This window comes from Neofelis nebulosa, chromosome 13, assembly GCF_028018385.1.
Source record: "Neofelis nebulosa isolate mNeoNeb1 chromosome 13, mNeoNeb1.pri, whole genome shotgun sequence".
In the NCBI taxonomy this organism is placed as follows: Eukaryota; Metazoa; Chordata; class Mammalia; order Carnivora; family Felidae; genus Neofelis; species Neofelis nebulosa.
The window spans coordinates 49557704-49579965 of record NC_080794.1 but is presented as its reverse complement, the minus strand read 5'-3'; the positions used below and the strand labels follow the sequence as shown (position 1 = coordinate 49579965).

The 22262-nt window shown below is 42.4% G+C and overlaps 1 protein-coding gene and 1 long non-coding RNA gene across 8 annotated transcripts in view; one reads left to right on the top strand and one right to left on the bottom strand.

Moving 5' to 3' along the window:
• Nucleotides 1-16493: 16493 nt before the first annotated feature.
• LOC131492949 (uncharacterized) lies at nucleotides 16494-18177 on the top strand. The gene is made up of 2 exons (XR_009252365.1): nucleotides 16494-16556; nucleotides 16806-18177. It is a non-coding gene; the product is annotated as an uncharacterized LOC131492949 (long non-coding RNA).
• LDB3 (LIM domain binding 3) overlaps nucleotides 17611-22262 on the bottom strand; it is a 64676-nt gene continuing 60024 nt past the window's right edge. For all 7 annotated transcript variants that reach the window (XM_058696904.1, XM_058696903.1, XM_058696907.1 and 4 more), the window contains one exon: nucleotides 17611-20237. In XM_058696904.1, coding sequence (XP_058552887.1) covers nucleotides 20148-20237 — 90 coding nt within the window. In that variant the 3' untranslated portion in view covers nucleotides 17611-20147. The remainder of the gene's footprint in view (nucleotides 20238-22262) is intronic.

Sequence of the window (22262 nt, the reverse complement as noted above, 5' to 3'; positions counted from 1 at the left end):
AGGGGCAAGGGTTGACCTTTTGCTTAAGGAGATTAAGATTCATTGACCAAAGAAATCAATGATGTATGCTGAGTAATGTGTCATGGCAGATAAAATCATGACAGGTGTGTTAATATACCCTCTGAAGCCTAGTCCAATTTTTAGGCATATGAATCAGACCATAAAATAGACAAGAATCTCAGTTTAAAACTTTAGCATCAAGGTCCTGAAATGTACAACTTGGCATTATCTGGGTTTTGTTATATGCCACTGTAGAAATGGTAGCAAAATAGAGGCAATGACATTTTAAGTCATGATTCTTTGCATCTCTACGAAAGGATCTCCTTTTCAAGTCTTTGGGACTTTACTGACATCCTTTTGCTCTCCTTAGATAAAGCCCGCCTAGTGCCCAAGCTTAAATCCTTAGCCTTTTCATAGCAGGCAACCTACCTACCTACAACAGAGCAGGGCATGGTGTTCTCTTTGGTTCCTGGCATGTGTATGCATGCCAGCCTGTTTCTCCAGTTTGCCCACTAAATGAACAGAGCAGCCAGGAAGCCCAAGGAAACATCTGGACACGTATTGTCTGGCCCCCAAACTCAGACAATACCTCAAAGTCCAAATTTAACATTCTCTATAATGTGATGGTTTTCCTTTAAGTAGATTAATAGAATGGGCTGGAAGTGAGCTTTTTTTTCTCTGTACAGTTTGAGGTGTAGGCCCCCAAGAGTGGTAGTTGTGTACTCAAATCACATAGCCTTAGTTTGGAAGGTTCTCAGATCCTCAAAGACCTTCCCTGATCATCTGACTTAAATTAGCACCCAACCTAGCCAATTTTGTTTTCTTTATACCACTTTTTACTAATTTAAATTACCTTGTTTGTTCAGTTACTGGTTTATAGTCTGAGTTTCTCTGCGTCACTAGAATGTAAACTCCATGAGAGCAAAGACTTTGTCCCATCTTGTTTTCAGCTCTTTCCTCAATGCTTAGCTCCTGCCACACAAGTGCTCATATCTGTTCAACGAATGAGCGAGATAAGGGTAGAATTTCCTCTAGGCATTTCTGAACCTTGGCATCAAGACCTAGTTTTAGAGGGTGGCATGGACTATGTTGAAAAGGATACGAGCGGGTCAGGAAAACTGGGTTATGCCATCTTTAGAGAAGGCAGTTGTTCTAGATAGATCCAAGTTAATCCATTCACAGTCATTTTCCTGTTGTAAAGATTTTGTGAGGCAAAGGCAGCATTAAGGCTTGTGGATAGGGAGATAAGTTAGAGCTCAGTAAGGAGGGACTAGTGAAGGAACTCCCTTGGCAGGCTTTAGTTTAGTTTAATCCTCAGTGTTAAACGGACAGAAACATTGTAAAGAGTAGAGGAAACAGCCGTATTTTTCAGCAGGGACACTAATACATTATCCTCTTGGTTAATAATACCCTGTCATGGGGGCGCCTGGGTGGCTCAGGTGGTTAAGCATCTGACTCTTGATTTTGGTTTAGGTCATGATCTCGCAGTTTGTGAGTCCAAGCCCCACATCCGGCTCTGCGCTGACCGTGTGGAGCCTGCTTGGGATTCTCTCATATATATAAAATTCCCTCTCTTTTCCCCTCCCCCACTTGTGCGCATGCACGCTGTCTCAAAATAAGTAAACTTTAAGAAAAGTAAATAAAAATAATACCCTGTCATGGTTTAGAAGAAACAAGCCGAAACAGAAATTGTGTTTAAGAAAAAAAGCTATCTAGGGGCGCCTGGGTGGCTCAGTCGGTTAAGCGTCTGACTTCAGCCTAGGTTGTGGTCCCGCATTTCGTGGGTTTGGGTCCCGCGTCAGGCTCTGTGCTCACAGCTCGGAGCCTGGAGCCTGCTTCAGATTCTGTGTGTGTGTGTCTCTCTCTCTGCCCCTCCCCTGCTTGCACTCTGTCTCTCTGTCTCCCAAAAATAAATAAATATTAAAAAAAAGATCTATCTATAAATCAGTGTACAAAATAAAGTTTAAAAATCCAAATTTGTTCTTTTCTTTGTAATGGATTTTGTTTTTACTTCTACTTTTGCTTCTCAGTCTCTCCTTTTTCCATTTCCATTTCTTCTTGCATCATATCACTTGTTTACTGTGATTAAAAGATCATTTACAGAGCCACTTGCTGCAAAGTAGCCACCACTTAGTGCTATGGCCCATGGTCACTATAGTCTTCCTCTCCCTGCTATCAACACACCCCTTACCACAGAACCTAATCCTTCCCTGGCTCTGTGGCAGGAAGAATTCTCAGAGCTCCGGTCCCAAGCCAGAACCCAGCCTCCCGCTGCCTTTGCTACTCACTTGGGAAGCCCCAACCTTGGCCCCTGTCTAAGGACTGACTCACAGTCCTTTTCTTGTGCTTGAAGCCCTGGCCTGTTAACCTGTGTGGAACTTGATTTTCTCTGCCTGTTTTCTGGACTCTGCTCTCTAGAGTCTGCCACAGCCCTGCAACAGATGGTTACCCCTGGTGCACTAATCGTTACCCCTAGTGGCAACACATACTTGACCTCCAGCTCTTTGTTCTAGATTCTCTGTCCATATTCTGTCAGTCCTCCTTTTCCCATTACCTCGGGTTGGACATCCTGATGCCTGCTGCAGTCCTGGACTACCACCTGTTGTTTGCTCATGGCTCTGGCTATTAGGTGCTGCCTGGAGGGCTGGGGTTCCTCCCACCGAACACCTGGAGCTGGGGCCTCCCCACCCCAGCCCATGGTAAATCTTGTCCTTCTCCGTCTGATAGCAATCCACCACCCTGCCTTTCCCTTTCCTGAGAGCAGTGGGTTTGTGACTTATTATACTTTGATTATCTGTTAACCAGATAAACAGAAAACAACTATATTTTTATGCATAAATGTGTATATTTTCTTTTATCTGGTTAAAGATTAATCAAAGTATAACAGGTGTGTGTGTGTGTGTACATATAAATATATATAAACCCATACCTGATTCTACTTAACTACTCCTAAACACTGATTCCCCTCAAGAATTCCTTTGGGACCAGTAGTCCAGAAATTCCGCATCTAGAGCGAAGTATGATTACCTTGTGCATGACTAGTCAAAGGAAGACAAGGTGTCGTGATAAAAATTCAGGTTGAGATAACTGGGGAAAAAAACAATCCTGGATCAGGAATGCTGAGTCATTAACAGTCATATTGTACCTACTGTCCATGGTCTACATGGTAATCCAGATGTATTTCTAGGTGCGGGGTGGTGCCACCAATGTGACCAGGCATACTAGTTTATCCGATACCACATATGTTGGGGGTACCTTTCCTTGTACTCGACACAAAGTTCTAGAGGATAGAAACTATCTTATTTTCACTCCATTATATCCCTGGTACCTAGCATACTGCCAGGCACCCCTGAGGGTGGTCAGTAAATACTTACTGAATGAATGACTGAATGTACTAGGCAGTATGGTGGACTCCTGTCCTCTAAAAGCTTAAAATCTAGTAAGAAAATAAGACTTGCCGATAATTCCTTCATTTGATATTTGTTTCCGAGTCATGATGTATTGCCCTTAAGATAGTTGACATTTCATTTCACTTATTTATTTTTATCAACAAAGGCAGGGTTGTATCATTGACTTTAAATTCTGACCACTGGTTTTCAACAAATAATGCTTGAGTTCTAGAGTTCTATATGCTCTTTAAAACAACGTCCTTCTTTCATGGGGAAGCATAATCACATATATTCAACTAGGAACCAATACCTGTCAGTGTTTTTTAAAAATGTAGATTATTTTAATTTTGTTATTTTTTAAATGTTTATTTATTTTTGAGAGAGAGAGAGAGACAAAGCATGAGCAGGGGAGGGGCGGAGAGAGAGAGGGAAGCACAGACTTCGAAGTAGGCTCCAGTCTCTGAGCTGTCTGCACAGAACCTGACACAGGACTTGAACTCACAAACCATGAGATCGTGACCTGAGCCGAAGTCGTGTGCTTAACCGACTCAGCCACCTAGGCAAAAATCTAGATTCTTTTACATTTAGTAACACATTTTAACACATGTCTTCCTCACTGTCTACCTGAATTGGACTAGCTATCCTTCTAATTGGTCATTCCCTCTTTAACTGATCTTGCTCAGTTTTTCCAGATTTCTCTTAATGGAACGCCACTGTGTTCAAAATCTGGGAGCCACTGATGATTGGCAACGTTCTGTTCAACTGGTCTAAGTCCTGCAAAATGGGCCACGTTCATTCTTTTGATGCCATTCTCCCTCCCTCAATGCCCAAATACCACCGCTTACAGGAAGTAGTCTCTGCTCCATCCTAAATTCCTTAGGCTTTTCCCTCTATATCATTGACTTCTTCGCATAGTTTCACAGTTCCTATGTCTTTCTCCTGAGTAAGATTACATACCTTTATTCACTTACATGTGAATAGGGGCTTCTGAGCTTCCCAGCCTAGGGAAGGACAGTTTAGGGAGTATCAAAATACACAAGGATCAAAATAGCAGCCCCAAACTGGGGCCTACCATTGTAATTATCAAAACCTTTGCCTCTGCTAGCCATTTGTTTTCAAGGTCCACCTGGAGTGGGGGGGAGGAGGGTGTCACAAACTCCTCAATGCATCTGCTGTCCCGCTTTGTCTCTCAAAGTCAAAGAGGGCATTCCTCCCTCCTTTCTGCCCTCCCCTGCCCGGATTCTTACCACAGTTGGCTGTAGTCACTGCACTGAGCATCACGGTGGTTACACCGCAGGACCATAGGGGCACCGTTTGTGTCCTGCTCTGTGTGAAAGGTGCTCCCTGGAGGTGTGAAGTGTAATACCTGCCCCTGGTCCTCCTGAACACCAGATAAGTACCAGTCCAATTGCAGGCAGGGAGCCTTGTCACTGGCTTGCTTGAAGAACCAGCATTTTTATTGTTTAGCATTATATATCTATATATATAACATTATTATATTATACTTCATGTATAACAATCTATACTTTCAGGGCATTTGGGGGAAATGAAAGTGGCAGGATGCATATTTGTCAGAATTAAGTCGATTAGAATCCCATGTAAGATGTGGGGGTGCCTGAGTGACCCAGTCGGTTGAGTGTCAGACTTCGGCTCAGGTCACGATCTCCCTGTTCGTGGATTTGAGCCCCGCACCGGGCTCTGTGCTGACAGCTTGGAGCCTGGAGGCTGCTTCAGATTCTGTGCCTCTGTCTGCCCCTTCCCCACTCTCCCCCCCCCTTCAAGAATAAACATTTAAAAAAATTTTTTTAATCCTATGTAAGATGTGTAATTAATCAAAAATTTTATTTGATCAAGGTGGATGTTTTCATGACAAATGTTGTTCCACTGTTATATTTACAATAATACACCACTCTAGTCCAATTTTAACCATATGTACACCGTATTTCATCAAAACTAACATGGTATTAATTATAAGAAGCATCATTATTTCATGCACAACTAGGGAAGGAAAACACTACCAATTAAACTGTGACACATGGGGCGCCTGGGTGGCTCAGTCGGTTAAGCCTCCGACTTCGGCTCAGGTCACGATCTCACGGTCCGTGAGTTCGAGTCCCGCGTCGGGCTCTGGGCTGATGGCTCAGAGCCTGGAGCCTGCTTCTGATTCTGTGTCTCCCTCTCTCTCTGCCCCTCCCCCGTTCATGCTCTGTCTCTCTCTGTCCCAAAAAATAAATAAACGTTAAAAAAAAAAAATTTAAAAAAAATAAAAAAATAAACTGTGACACATTATCAATTGTAAGACATCCTCATTTCAAAGATGATAAAATATCCACAACTGTGCATCTAAGAATTGATGAAATACAATGTGTTTTAATGCATCCTAAAGGAAAAACAACACCATACAGGCCCAATGGATTGAAATGTTGAGTTTCTAGGTTTTTGACATATAATCTTATTTGTTTGCTATGCACAATCCTCGGATAGCCACCCTATGAATGTTAACCACGAAAGCAGAAACAGTACAGTTCAACTGCATATAAACATGTTAAACAAACAAAAGTGAATGACTTAGGATGCAGTCACTAAGTTTAGAAGAAACACTAGCATCGAGTCACGTGCATGGATTATATTGCAAATAAAAAATTAGCTTTTTCACAGTTGCTGATACTGAAATCATATGATGACCAGAAGAATTGAAACGTGAGTGTTCCACAGGTTTTCGTCTTTGGAAAACTCAAACTAAACAATCAGAAAAATCTCACCAGCGCAGTAAGAATGACTTTACATCTATCCCGGAAGCTGAACAATAGAGCTTGTTGCTTATGGGGCCATCAGGAAAAGCCAGCTGTGGATTTCTTTCTAGTACAATTAATTGCTTCCGCTGTATATAAAATTGAAAGAATTGGGTGCTTTAGTGCGGAAAAAGGATATCCTGCTACACTGCTTCTATTTCCTCACAAAGGCTATTAGTGAGCCTTTTGCCATTAATTCACATGCATTGGATTATCCTGTGATGAAAGACTGAAAGGCTTTTCATTTTTATAGTCTCTTATCTCCTATTTATTTGGCACCTCTCTGGAGATACCTGCTCTTCTCCCAAGACTGGTTAATTGCTGGGATGTCAGAATGTAGCTAATGACTGACTTCCTTTTTGGAGACTAATTGTGAGCCTGTCTCCATATTTTTTCTTGGAGCCGCCTTTCTCATTGCTGAGAAATATTCTGAGCTACGTCATTATTTGAAATGACAGATGCAGCATTTTAATGCCAACTCTCAATCCCTGGCCCTCGTACTCTTTGAAGACCAGCAAGTAACCCATTTATAAATCTTCTGTGTAGACCTGCACTGTCCAACACAATAGTCATTTGCCATCCATGACTATGTAAATTTTAAATTAGTTAAAATAAATAGAATTAAATTCAGCTTCTCAGTCTAGGCCCACTAGTGTTCAGTAGTCACATGAGGTTAGTGGTGACTGTCTTGGAAGAGCGCAGATATTTCCGTCTGCACAGAAAGTTCTGTAGGGCAGGGTTGGTATAGACTGTGACCTGCTCAGTTCAGGTCTTGTGAACAGTATCCGAGCCCATCTGCTGAACTGCTTCTGTTCCTCTGTTTCTGTTTTCACCATTCAGAACAAGTGGTAGAGGGGTGCGTGGGTGGCTCAGTCGGTTAAGTGTCCAACTCTAGGTTTCAGCTCAGGTCATGATCTCGTGGCTTCATGGGTTCCAGCCCCACATCGGGCTACATGCTAACAGCACAGAGCCTGCTTGGGATTCTCTCTCTCCCTCTCTCTCACCTTCGCCCCCACTCATACTGTGTCTGTCTCTCTCAAAATAAATAAATAAACTTAAAAAAAAAAAGGTAGACTACTTTCAGGGATCATTTTTATGGGTTGCAACTAGAGAAATTTTTGTGAACGTGTAAAGACCCAGAAATAGAGGGTTGCTGTTCAACAGCTATAAAAATTAGTTATGTAAGAAGTGTTCATACCACAGTAAACTAGTTTTTTTAAATAGTAGAAAATAAAAATAGTAGAAAATAGGCCAAAATACTAATAGTGGTTGTCTCCATGTAGTAGGAGCATGATTACTTTTTTCTTCCTCCTATTTATTTGTGTTTTTTGGAATTTATTAAGTATATATTACTTTCTTAATTAAAAAATTACATTTAAGATCCTTAAACCCATTCATTTCTTTTATCACCAATTTCAAATTAGGGTGGCTTTATCCAGTCCCCGTGTCTAACAGAAAAAGTAGTCCTTTTAAGCAACTGTTTCTTTAAAGATGACTCTCAGCCAGCAGCTTTTAGTTGAGAGATCTGTATTCCCTCTGATCCTAGCATGAAAAGTGTCCAAGAACCTGCATTTGGGGTGCTCTAGAGCCCTGCTAAATGGAATCACAGAACATCACTCTGGAAGAAATGGCTTGTGATTACTAGCAATCCCCTCCCCCAAGCGTTTGTCAAGCACTTTGCATTTCTAGACTGTAGAGCAGAGTCTTAGGATCAAGGCCTCACAGGTTAAGGAGACTTGTGGAGCTGAAGAGGGCTCTGATTTTACCACTGAGAAGAGAACCATAAAAAGAAGTCCTCGTTTCCTAAAAGTTCAGGCATGATCATACAGGTTTAATTAGGAACAGCAAGCTGTTTACAGCAAATTATAAACTGTATAAAGCAGACCTCAGTGGACACGCCCAAAGGATGTCCCATGAACCCTTACTTCTCCAAGTCCAGATTCAGCAGATCTGGCTTGGTGAGGTAGGGTGCTGCCATGTCAGCCAGAGGAGTCTCCCAGAAATCCCTTTCCAGAACTTTCCATGACGAAAGGAGATGGCTGAATAGCTCATGGAAAAAGTCTGTTTTTCTTTCCTTTTATCCTTAAAACTTGAAGCCAGTCTGTTATTTGCTTGATTGCTATTGCACCCCCCACCCCAGTAGAGAGACACTTCAGAAACAGGCTAAGCAATACGATATGGTGGGGAGAACATCAACTTTGCAGCCAGAATTCTGGCTGAACTTCCTAATTTTTGACCTTGTGTGAGTTTGTCAACCTCTCTAAATCCCAGTCTCTTCATCTATAAAATAAGGATAAATAATACCAATCTAATGAGACAGATGTGAAAATTAACTGAGAATATGTGGAAAACGGTTGGCATAGAGTCAACACTCAATTAATTGTCGTTACCTTTCCTTTTCCTTCTAGAAAGTGATTGGTCCATCTGTGTTTATGTTGAAGGGGAAAGAAAACAAACTGTAAAAGTCTTAATGAGCCTTACTTCAAATACAGCCCAGTGCAGTTCAGTAATTAGCATGTTAAGTTCTGCTTCAGCTTGGGCTGGTCTCCAGTTCTTCGTTCCGGCCTTAGCTCAGGAATTTCCTTCTCTAGAAAGCCTTCGCTGCCCACTCCCAGGCTGAATTAGTGTCCCTCCTGATTAGTCTCATGGCACCTTAAGTTTATTTCTGTCCTATCATTTACCTTGCATTCTGCTTCTCAAACCAGAGTACCCAGCATTGGGCATGGAATTCGTGAGGTTATACAGCATCTTTTCCACGGCATCAGTTTTATCATTAGATAAATAATGACTTTAGATAATAAATGACTTAAAGCAAAGGGCATGCTTTTTTTTTTTTAGCTAAAATATTAAGTTATAAAAGAAATTTCACAATTGCAGAGGGTTCCCTAGAGTGTTGTTTTTTGTGTTTATGGTCCTTTGCTTTTAGATCTGCCTTGCAGAAAAGTTGGAGAAACACTTACTGCCATATGACAGTGAAATGACATGGTAACTTGTCAGTTTCTTCCACCAGACTGTGAGCTCTGTGAGGGCAGGGGTTGTGCCTCATTCACCTCTGAAATCACAATACATAGGTACTTAGCATGAGGCCAGACTCCAAGTAGAGGCTTCATGAATGTGGACCTGAACTCAACTCTCTTCTCCAAGTACTTTGAGGAGAATAGAGCATTTCTACTCAAGACAGGAACTTTGAAAGTGTATAACTGATGGGACTTCACACTGAGTGCCTACTGGAAAGAGTACAATTCTATCTGTCCTTTTTGGGAAAGGTATATCTGACCTTGGGCTTCCCAACCTGCCAGGGTTGGGAAAATTCAATGAGAATTTTTTATTAAGTGCCAGGCATTGTGCTTGACACACAGAAGGCACATGAAGGGGCATCTGGGTGGCTCAGTTGGTTGAACGTCTGACTCTTGATTTCAGCTCAGGTCATGATCACAGGGTCGTGGGATGGAGCCCCACGTTGGGCTCTGTGCTGAGTGTGGAGCCTGCTCAAAATTCTCTGTCTCTTCCCTCTGCCCCTCTCCCTCATTCACTCTCTCTCTCTCTCTGTCTCTCAAAAACAAATAAATAAGAGAAGGTGCATGACTTAACTTTCCTCTAAAGTCATATTCTGATTATTAATCTACAAGCTAAGAAATGATTCTTACCTTTGTAATAATTCTAAGCAACTCCAAAAGGTCCTGATATCCATGACTCAGGCTGAGCCAGCAGCTGGGGCTTCTTCTGCAACACTTTGGTTCTTCCTCCTAAACCTCTAACCTAATATTACCATACTATCCCACAGCTTATTTACTGTCTCAGTTACCTTCACATGAAACCTGGGCTTGTAAGATGGGAATAATTTAAGAAGAAGGTGGAGAGACACAGCCACCTGTTAGGAGGTCTAGGCTGCAGAGTCAGGGTCCCTTTCAACCCTTGCCTCCCTCACTAATCTGGTTCACTCTCACAACTTTGGGGCATAGCCTGGTCTTGGTTCTGGAGACAGCCCTGGACAAATGTTGCCAATTCCTAACAGAGCCTGCGCTAGGGAATCAGGCTCCCCAAATGGCTGTGTCCTTCATTCTATTGGCCTGAATCCAGGGCAGTTTTATCAGGAAACTAACAAAGCTTAAGCTTCAGGGTCCCTCACTTTCACAGGCCCCTGTGAAAGCTAAGAGCCACTGGAATGTTCTAAATTGAGACAGGGAAGTCAGATTGCAATCCAGGAGCATTCCTTTGTAACTTTTCTGATACTTACCTAAAGAGATTTCAGAAGAAAGAGACCTAGAGATCCACGATTCCAATCATTTCTTCTGATTCTTTTTCCCTGTTTTAAATGACTGCTTGAGGGCCACCTGGGTGGCTCAGTCAATTGAGCCTTCGACTTCAGCTCAGGTCACGATCTCAGTTCATGAGTTCCAGCCCCGCATCGGGCTCTGTGCTGACAGCTTAGAGCCTGGAGCCTGTTTTGAGTTCTGTGTCTCCCTCTCTCTTTCTGCTCCTCCCCTGCTCACACTCTGTCTCTATCTCTCAAAAATAAATAAACTTAAGAAAAATTTAAATAAATAAATGACTGCTTGGTTTTATAATCAATTTGGTGTTTAAATTTTTATTGTATTCTTTTCCTTAAAGATGGCCCCACAAAACCTGGATACCACGCTAGAACAGGTTCTTATCCAATCTTTGCCTACTTTTTCTTCAGTGCTTCCCTATCCTACTGTTCACCAAAACATCGCAAGTACGGAAGGAGACTCTGCAGGGGTCTCTGTAGTGGTGACTACATGGAGGACGGAATCACCCTCACTATTTGCTTTCTATCTTGAACTGCAGGCACACGTTGGATGTCTTACACCAATTCTACAAATGCTAGGACCCTCTCACGCTGGAAGTGCTTCCTTAGAAGTAAAAGATAAGACCTCTATGAGCTGGCTTCTCCCCCGAATCTGAAAACAATTTTGAAATAGTCTCTTTATGCTTACTTTTTTTCTTTAATATTTATTTATTTTTTGAGAAAGAGAGAGAGAGAGAGAGAGAGGGAGCAAGCTGGGGAGGAGTAGAGAGAGAGGAAGAGCGAGATTCCAAGCAGGCTCCATGCTGTCAGCCCAATGCTTGATGCAGGGCTTGATCTCACAAACTTTGAGATCATGACCTGAGCTGAAATCAAGAGTCGGACGCTTAACCAACTGAGCCACCCGTCTATATGCCCACTTTTATGCATCAATGAGACTTTGAGTTAGGTTTAGATAAGGGGATAGCTGATTTGCAAATGGAAATGCAGCCTGAAGAATTTACTTAATGAAATGCCCTGGCTTTTTTTTTCTTTACCATATATTTATTTTTGAGAGAGAGACAGAGCACGAGCAGGGGAAGGGCAGAGAAAGAGAGAGGGAGACACAGAATCTGAAGCAGACTACAGACTCCGAGCTGTCAGTACAGAGCCCAACGCAGGGCTGGAACTCACGAACCATGAGATCATGACCTGTGCCTAAGTCAGATGCTTAACTGGCTGAGCCATCCAGGCTCCCCAAATGCTCTGATTTTTCAATAGGATATGTTTGTGAGAAAAGGAACTCAGTTCCCAGCTAACCAATGATAACGTTGGCATCCTTTTGTCATTTAAGTTCTAAGGAATCTCTCCAGTTTACTGTCTAGCTATAGATGGGGAAAAATAATCCAGTGCATGCACTGCTGTGGAAAAGCATTCAGAGTTTTCAGTTTGGCTAAAAACGTGCTCCAAAGAGTCATTGCTTATAGCCACTGCTTGTGTAAACAGGTGAGAAAGATATACATAAATGGTCAATTATTGAGTAATGGGAAAATGCAAGAGTGTTGTGGAAACACCAAGGAGGGAATGCTGGCCCACAGAGAGGCCAGGATGTGAAGGTAAATCCATGACAGGTTAAGAAGCTAGAGAAATCAACAGGGCTGGGCGTAGGGTCTTGTATGCAGATTAGTTTGGGCTCTATTGAGGGATAATGGGAAGCCATTTATGAGTGTTACACAGGACCATTCCGTGGCCAAATTTATTTTTGAAGAGATCTCTCTACCTGTGGTGTGAGGGATGGGTTAGTGGTAGATGGGGGACAAAATGGAGACAAGGTCAGGAAGCTGGAAGAGAGACGTTTGGAGGTAGGAAGGGTCCTGAGGATGGAGAGGAGGGAATAGATCCAAGACAGATCAGAAAATAATTTGGAAGTCTGTGGTAATTATTGTTTGTCAGAAGAAGAAGTTGCAAGAGAAGACAGACACAGGGTGACTCCCAGATTTCTAGTTTCGATGACTGGCTGATACCTGCACTCGCTGAAAGAAAGAATACAAGAGAAGAAGCAGGTTGGATGATAGGGTGGTAAATTCAGCCAGTGGCAGGTCCAGAATTCCTACATAGAAGAGGTGCAGGGCAGCAGGGCTATGGGATTGGTCTCGAATCTATGTTTACAAAAATAAGCACTCTGGGGACACTTGGGTGGCTCCGTTGGTTAAGCTTCCAACTCTTGACTTCAGCTCAGGTCATGAGCTCTCTCCCTCTCTCTCTCTGCCCCTCCACCACTCCCTCTCTCACACACTCTCTCTCTTAAAATAAATAGATAAAATTAAATAAAACAAAACAAAAATCTGGATATGCCAACCGGAGGATCAGAGGAGAGCAGTACATGGAAGATGTAGACGTCTAATGGTTCAGAAAAGTAGTCGACCACCTTGACAAATTTAATGGCAGTATTTACTCCACACGCTCCATAAATAGATTCACTTGAGATCACTATTATTCAGATAACACTTAATATGTACTTTGTAGAGGTTTATTTGATTTTTTAAAGTTTATTTATTTCTTAAAGTAGCTTCTATACCCATTTTGGGGCTCAGACTCACAACTGTGAGATCAAGAGCCACAGGCTCTTCTGACTGAGCTAGCCAGGCATCCCTATAGAGGTTTAAATAGGATCAAACATTGAGGGGTGCCTCAGTGGCTCAGTTGGTTAAGTGTCTGACTTCACCTCAGGTCATGATTTCATCATGGTTTGTGGGTTCGAGCCCCACATCAGGCTCTGTGCTGACAGCTCAGAGCCTGGAGTCTGCTTTAGATTCTGTGTCTCCCCCTCTCTCTGCCCCTTCCTCTCTCTCTTTCTCAAAAATAAATAAACATTAAACAAATATTTTTAATGATCAGTGAAATTCATACTTAAAACATAAATTATTTTTATTTATTTATTTATTTTTTTTTTTAATTTTTTTTTTCAACGTTTTTTATTTATTTTTGGGACAGAGAGAAACAGAGCATGAACGGGGGAGGGGCAGAGAGAGAGGGAGACACAGAATCGGAAACAGGCTCCAGGCTCCAAGCCATCAGCCCAGAGCCTGACGCGGGGCTCGAACTCACAGACCGCGAGATCGTGACCTGGCTGAAGTCGGACGCTTAACCGACTGCGCCACCCAGGCGCCCCCATAAATTATTTTTAAAAGAAAGCAAATCTCAGAACAGTATGTGTAATATGATTCCAATTAAGTAAAACATAATGTGTGTGTGCAATTTGTGTGGGCGTGTATCCAAGCATGGGTCTGTTCCCCAGATTGCAGAAAACAATGTCGTGCCATATCTACACGGGACTGTCTTCCAGACTTCACACAACTGCATAGAACCAATTTTGCCATATTCATCCAGAACTGCTTGACGAACAGCTTTGAATTTTTTTTTCAAGTGAAAAGTATTATAGGAAAAGTAAAATGTAGTCTTCTATCAAAAATGAAGTTCCTGGAATCAAATATTTATTTTATCTCCTTTCACCTGGCAGGCATTTGAAGGCGTTATCTGGCGTGTCTTAATGAGGCCTACAAGGTCGTTGGTGCTCCTCAACCCCTTTCCCACTACTCTTTCTTCACTTGTGCTCTCGAGCCCTGTGCCTCATGTGCCAAGATTGGTCCCTTAAGGCCTCCACGTTTATTTTCCCCTCTGTCCGGAACACTCTACCTCATACTTTGGTATGGTCGATTTCTTCTCATCATTCAGACCTCAGCCCAGATGTTTCCTCCTCAGTAAGGTCTTCTCTGACGACCCAACCCAAAGTAGCTTACTCCACCCCCGACACAACGCGCCATTTTATTCCCCCATAGCACTCACTGTCTCAAATTATAGTGATTATGTATTACTTGCTTATTGCCTGTCTCTTCCCTTAAAGTGTAAGCTCTGTGAGAGCAGGGACCTTGTCTGAATTGTCATCCCCCGTCCCTACAACAGAGCCTAGCCACTCTCTGAATGTTGTGGAATGAAATGATACACTGATGGAATATCATTCAGTACTAAAAAGGAATGAGCTGTCAAGCCATGAGAAGACATGGAAGGAACTTAAATGCATGTTGCTAAGTGAAAGAAGCCAATCTGAAAAGGCTACCTGCCATATGATTCCAACTATATGACATTCTGGAAAAGACAAAACTATGGAAACAGTGAAAAGATCAGTGATTGTCAAGGGGCCAAGGGGGAAGGAGGGATGAATAGGTGGAGTACTGAGGATTCTTACTGCAACTCTGTATGATATTGGAATGTCCTAATACATTTGTTCAAACCCATAGAATGTGAATGTATCGGGGCGCCTGGGTGGCGCAGTCGGTTAAGCGTCCGACTTCAGCCAGGTCACGATCTCGCGGTCCGTGAGTTCGAGCCCCGCGTCGGGCTCTGGGCTGATGGCTCGGAGCCTGGAGCCTGTTTCCGATTCTGTGTCTCCCTCTCTCTCTGCCCCTCCCCTGGTCATGCTCTGTCTCTCTCTGTCCCAAAAATAAATAAAAAACGTTGGAAAAAAAAAATTTAAAAAAAGAATGTGAATGTATCAAACCCACTAAGAGTGAACCCTGATGTAAACTGTGGACTCTGGGTGATAATGATGCATCAGTATAGGTTCGGCGATTGTAATAAATGTACCACTCTGCCGGAGGACGTTAGTATGGGGAAGGCTATATATGAGCTGGAGCAAGGAATATATAGGAAATTGGTGTCCCTTCTGCTTAATTTTGCTGTGAACCTAAAACTTGAGAAAAGGAACATATTTTTAAAAAAAAAGTACGTGGCCCAAGTTGTTGAAATGGTTTAAGTGTGTGAGTAGAACATTGAGAAAAATTACTTGACATCAGGATTGGCCTGGGAAAGCTTGAATCAGGAAAGCCTAAGCCAAAACGTTAGGCAGTGTTTCCCAAATTGAAGTTCCATATTCTGTGTTTAAATAAAATTAAGCGGGTTTCTTTATTGAGAGACTGAGTACTTACACAGCTCACATGTGTACTGTGACTCTCTAGGGTGAATAGCATATGTAGTTACTTCCTAAGATTTGATCCAGAACCCATTCTTCATGCCATGTCTTTATCACGAATGAGCCCAAGTCCAGACGAATGCCAGTGGTTACCCTGTAGAGCAGCTTTAAATAGTCAAATATTTCTCCTCAGAACTATTCCAACATAATTTAGTTATCTTATTTTGCTGATATCAAACCACTAGAATCCAACTTGCATGACAATAGTGGTTTTTGTCTGTTTTATTCTATATCGTGTTCTCAATGTCCATAGCAGTGCCTGGCATATAGCAGCAGGTGCTCAATAAATATTTGTGGAAAGAATGAATGAATGAGCAAATGAATAAAAACAATTCTTGTTCTGTCCAGAAAGTCCTCTGTGTAAAGGGCAGAAATTTTAGTACAAGGTAATTATACATTCTGATCCATGTGGTTTATATTTCTGGGCTATTTGTGTAATATTTATTCTTGCTGCTGTTTTCCTGAAGCATTTCTTCCTGAATGGACACATTGAAGGATTTAAGAAAATGAAGGAAGAGTGAGGGCCTTGGGTTCTGACCCCACTCTACTGGTTATGATGGTAACTAACATTTGTGTTGGAATTTCTTCCAAAAGTTATTGCATTTGGCTCTCAAAACACCTGGGAGGCACGTGTCATTACCTTCATTTTCAGGTGGACAGGGAGGCTGAGAGACACTCTCCCAATGCCACTCTGGAGGTATTAGATCAGTCTTGATCTAAGCCTTGGTCTCACTTTGTCAAAGTCCATGTTCATTCCATGGCCCCGGGCTGTCTCTCCAGCTGACCGTGTGCTGGGAAACCATTGCCCCTTTCTTGGTTCCCACATCTGAAAAATGCCCATGGGATTTCTTAGGTTCCTTCCAACTTTACATTCTATGACTCTGTGAGCTTTTTTTTTTTTTCTTCCCTCCATCTAAATTGCTAAACATCCTACTCTTGATCCCAGGGTCATGAGTTTAAGCCCCATATTGAGCATGGAGACTACTTTAAATAATAAATAAATAAATAAATAAATAAATAAAGTGCTATAGCTTTAAAAAGTACTATAATAAATTTTATTTCTACTTGTAATTGCACAGCTCTTTTAAAATCTGATTGAGGTGCTATAGGGCGCCTGGGTGGCTCAGTCGGTTAAGCGTCCGACTTCAGCCAGGTCACGATCTCGCGGTCCGTGAGTTCGAGCCCCGCGTCAGGCTCTGGGCTGATGGCTCGGAGCCTGGAGCCTGTTTCCGATTCTGTGTCTCCCTCTCTCTCTGCCCCTCCCCCATTCATGCTCTGTCTCTCTCTGTCCCAAAAATAAATGAAAAACGTTGAAAAAAACATTTAAAAAAAAATAAAATCTGATTGAGGTGCTAAAGAAAATCAAAGAAATTATGAAAATTTTCTTTCTTTTTAAGTAATGCCTGCAAACAATACCTTACCAAAGTGAATTGGTTTTGTTTAGTATCCTCAGAAAGGTCTTCATTATTAAAAAAGAAAAAAAATGCCATGAGAGGATTTGTCTCTGAGCTTATTTCAAAACAAAAAATATGGAGAAAGTATAGCAATGTTTCTAGAAATGAAGCTATTTAGGACAGAATAAAAATAAATAAATAAGAAATATTTAATCACCTAGTAGCTAAATAAATAAACCTTTCCAAAAAGAAAAGGCAAAGCCTGGTCCTCACTGTGTTTTTTTACCTGATAAATTCCCTTTGTATGCAAAACATTTCCATTATTCACATATCCTTGTCTGTTTAAGGCAAGGCAATAAAACTACTATTGGGCTACACAGCCAACAGAGCAAGTGAGTTGTTTGTGTTTCTTCTCCACAGGGCATTTTGTTTGGTCTCAAAATTTTTTTTGTGGCCATATAGAAATAATCTACTTTTGGTGTCATGTGAAAAAACTTTACACAGAAAAATCTGTACTTATACATTCTTTTTTGGGATTTTATTGTGCTAAAAAGTAGAATTCACACCGGCCAAAAAAAAAAAAAAAAACCCAAACATGCAAAATATTTTTGTGCACACACCTCGAACACACTACATTCCACCATTGAAGATTTTGAAATCTTAAAATTAAAAAAAAAATCCCAAAGCAAGAGTACCTGGGTTGAAAAGTTAACATTATACAAGCTAGATTCCTAACACAAACACTGCAGACACAAGTCACTCCATTGCAAAAAGTTAATGTTTATAAGGCTTAAATAAATGTCAACAATGAAGAGACAAAAACCGTAGATCCAAAGTGTACTCCCCACCAGGAAGTATTAAAAATTGATGTTGTAGTACATCCATGATATTAACTTCAAATAGATACCACCTTAGCCCCAAAGTTACGCCAAACTCGCAAACACCAAGGGAACCATATTCAAAACTACCTTCTTTTTCTGCTACCTTTAAAATGGTTTTATATTTGTTTTGTGTGTTTGGTAAATAAGAGTCCCTCAGAATCTACACTAGCTCTGAGATGTAGAAAAATTGATTCGATCAATGACCTCCTCTGAATGATGAAGTTGTCCTCTGAGATGCGTCACTTTTCTGTTTAATGATCATGTACTTTGTAGTGATCGTGTGTGTGTGTGTGTGTGTGTGTGTGAGTGTGTGTGTCTCTGTGTCTGTGTTTGCGCGCGCACGTGTAAACCCTTTTAAAAAACTCTAAACTCTAGGGAACATTTTTTTTTCCTTTCCTCGAGACCAGTCCCTAAAAATGTGTTGTTTTGTTTTTGTTTTTGTTTTTGTTTTTTAAAGAAAACCTGCCTAGAGCTTTTCCGTACAGTCAGCAACCTCCTTATATTTGAACTTTCCCAAAATAACAGAAAGCTCCAAGGTACTTGTTGGCAACTCCTGAAAAATCTCCAGTCACTCCCAACAGATTTTACTGTCTGGTACTTTTTAGATTCACTTTCTTAAGGCACCACAGAAGAAAAGGAGGGCCCTGTGGTAGGAGCACGTTCACGTCCCTCCTGGTGCTCCCTCGGGGACATGGCTTCACCCTTGGGAAAAAACACGGGCCTCCTGCTAGGGATGCATCCTGCCGTTACTCTCTCCCTCAGGGAGAAGGGACACACGCTGGTAGAAAGGCAGTCCCCTGGAAGCCTCAGTTCTCAGAAGAAAAAGCGTTCTAATGCATTCTCATAAAACATGCAAAGAGAAAATCCAAAACAGGAGTGAGGAGAAACTAGCAGTGAGTTGGAAGAGTGCCTAAGGATTGTGTGCAAGTGAGAAGCACCCAGTCAAACTGCCTACTTCAACGCCTTGTTCAATGAGCGTAATAACAGTGCATCCTAAAGGGAAAGAGAAGGTACCGTTTCTAACCTCAGAAACTAACAAGCTTCTCTCTTTATCACCCAACAGCTTTAAAATGCTTACTTAACTCAAACTATCACCAACATTTGAAAGAAGTTTGAAGACTCAAGACTATTTCAATAAACACTTCAATAATTGCTAGATCAACTCAGCTCCTACATTTTCAAAACATCGGCCAAAATGGCAAATGAGTACGTATCGGTCCATCTTTCCCTTCCAGCAGTCAACACAACTGTACATAATCAGTGTGCTGCACTTAAAGGAACATTTGTGAAGGACGGCGCAGCTCGGAGGTGGGAAGTCCTACCAACACTTGCGTTTTTACTGAGGCTGGCAGAACGCAAGGTTCCTCCTCCCCATCCAGAGTTTGGGCATGTTCTCAGCCCATCCTGCCATCCTGTTTCAGACACTGTCTCTCCCTTCTTGTCCACAGGTCATTAAGCCTGTTGGGGGAAGGGGTGCTGAGGAAGACTTCATAAGTGAGCAGTCACGGGATTGGGAGTGAAATACATGCACAAGACCGAACATTCATGCTCACGAACTTCATAAAGCAAAACAAAGGCTCGACACAACCCGGAGTCGCTTTAAAACCACCTCTCACACACAGCAGAGCAAAACTGGAAAAACCCAATTACACTTTCCCATCAAAATTCAAAAAAGAGCTAAACCTTCTGGGGACATAGGATGTTTTAGACGGAAAGAAGGTGGCTGAAGGGCCCTTCTTTTCTCAGCTGTCTGCAGCATGAGCCAGAGCCCTTCCTGAAGCCCTGTCAGCTGCCTAGCGGTTCCCAGAAAACACCTCTTAGACGCCTGGACTCCCTCAGCACGCTCGACTCTGCTCAAGGTCTGAGGAAGTCTGATGCTCAGAGGTAGCTCCATGACGCTAGTAATAGAATAACACTTCCTTTTTTGGTGAGGAAAGCCCAATCGGTCTTAGCTAACAAGCCCTCAGCTATGGCTCTAAAAATACCCCGCAGCAAGCACCGCTTGGCACTTCATTCTGTTTGCCAGAGAACTCCACAGAACGTTTCAGATTCTCCATAACTGCTCTGAGCTCTGTCCCTGCTCTAGTGACCTCGGGAAAGTGTATCACTTCAAGAAGATGACTTTTTGTTTTTCACTGTAGAGTTCTTGGAATTCTGTCCCGAACGTCTGAATTACAACTCCAGCCTTGGATTAATTACCAGCTTGGTTTAGGAATCTTCGTTTGGCTTCTAGTCTGAACTATGCAAATACATGATCTGTGTGCAGAAGGAAGGACTAAAATTACACTTCAAAAGGGCTCAGTAGCTTCCTGTCTTCCCCCTTTCCCCCCAAAAAGAAACATCAGCCTCCTTGAATCCTTTGTCGCCAGCATAAGGAGCAACTCCCAGCCTGTCCGCGTCAGACGCTCCAGGCTCTCTACACGTTGATGGCGTGTGCGTGCTTCTTGCACAGGGGTTTGTCCTTCTTGGAGTAGAATGGCTGCCCCTCCAGATTCACGTGGCAGACCTGGGGATAGAGAACAGACGGCCATGAGGCAGGCCCTGTCTCTCCTCACTACAGATTCTTAATGACGTGAGCAGCGTAGATGTTCGAATTATGGCATATTTAAGGCTTCCAAAGAGGAACGTGGAACTAAATTCCAATTAAATTAAATGGCAGACACAAAATTTGCAAGATGAAGATGACTGACCAATGCTACCCAAAATTTACAAAAGGGGCACCTGGGTGGCCCAGTTGGTTAAACTTCTGGCTTCAGCTCCGATCATGATCTCATGGTTTGTGAGTTCAAGCCCCACGTCGGGCTCTGTGCTGACAGCTCAGAGCCTGGAGCCTGCTTTGGATTTTGTGTTTCCCCTCTCTCTCTGCCTCTCCCCTGCTCACGCTCTGTCTCTCTCTCTCTCTCTCTCTCAAAAATAAATAAATAAATAAAATGTTTTTAATTTACAACCAGTAAATTACAAACCAGTATAGAATCATGAGTCAATATCCACAGAGTTGATTAACATCCAAGTAAATAGCATTAGTAAATTAGCAAACACATCAAAGAAGATGATCCTCATCAATAAGTAAAGGAAAAATAAATCAAAATCTCCATGAGAGACCACTAGGTATCTATTAATCTAACGAGATAAAACAAACAAACCAACAAAACCTCCCCAATCATTTGCTACCATTAATCTTACATGACTGTAGCCAAAAAGTAAAAAAAAAAGTATCTATCAACAGTCAACGATGCCAAAAGGGAATCAAGCCTACTTGTGCACTGCTAGGGACACAGCTCGGTGAATCACCTCAGTCTTCTGTAGGGAATGTGGCAGCAGCACTGAAAAGGAGCCATAAAGATGTGCCTGCCTGCCTGGTACCACTGGGGAGGAGTTTATCTTACAGAAACTATTGTACAGAACAACGTGTGCTGAAGCAAAAATTCAAAACCACTAAAACATCTCTCTATAGGGAGGTAACTAAGTAAATTCTTTTGGTACGTTTTCCAATGGAATGCCATCATGCAAAAGATAAATCAAATATGGAAAAGTGTAAGCAGAGAGATATTATATGAAAAAAGGCAAAATTATACATCCACATGATGACAACATATGAGGGCAGTTTGAAGATGGAGACATCACAGAAAGAAGAAAGCTAAGTAACATTTGTTGAGGCTACGATGGGCCAAGCAGGAGACCCGACACTCTATAGACATCATCTCATTTAATCACAAAATCTTTTGGGAAGGTATAACTTTTTCTCATTCCACAAGTGAAGAACTGTGGCTCAGAGCCAAGTGTCTTGCTTAAGTCACAGACCTAGCAAGTTATGGAGTTGGGACTCCATGTCCAGATCTGCAAGACTCCAGTTTCAAGCTCATTTTCCCTACACCTCACAGCAAAGAGGAGTTATACTTACCTGAAATTGTTCTGGGCTTATGGACTTGTATAGAGGTAGCCCTCCACGTTTGTTGGATTAGTCGTATATACAGGCTGGCCCTGGGTGGGCAATACGCCAATGTATCAGAGTCAGCTGGGAGGTTACATTGGCTGGGATGGGCCCCAGTGTCATAGAGGTCACTGAACATTTCAGATGGGGAGAAGAATTGGGGACCACATTCAGGACACTGACATCGGAAGGAGAAGTGTAGGTGCAGTTCCCACACAGAATGCATGAGGATAGAGAAATCGCCCTCTTGAAGTGAGTGTAGGTCAGTGAGCATGTGGCCACTCCAAGACAGTTGGAAAGAAAAGTGGCATCACGGTGGGCCCACGTGCAAGTCCCTAATGACCCAGTTGAGGATGTTATACTTGGGATCACACAGGGCTGCCAGTGGGCCCCAGAAACCAATGACCTAGAAAAGTGACTGAAAATATCCCAGGTGGGTACAGTGATATTGAGTGTAGCCACGCTCTTGTGTGACCTCAAGCTGCTGGTGAAGACAAGCCAGGGTTTCAGGGAAGACAGAAAGGCAGCTCTGGAGCGAGTTCTCACGGAGCTGCCTGTCAACATCTGGGGTTCCTGTTCTAGTCTGGGACAATGCTGGCT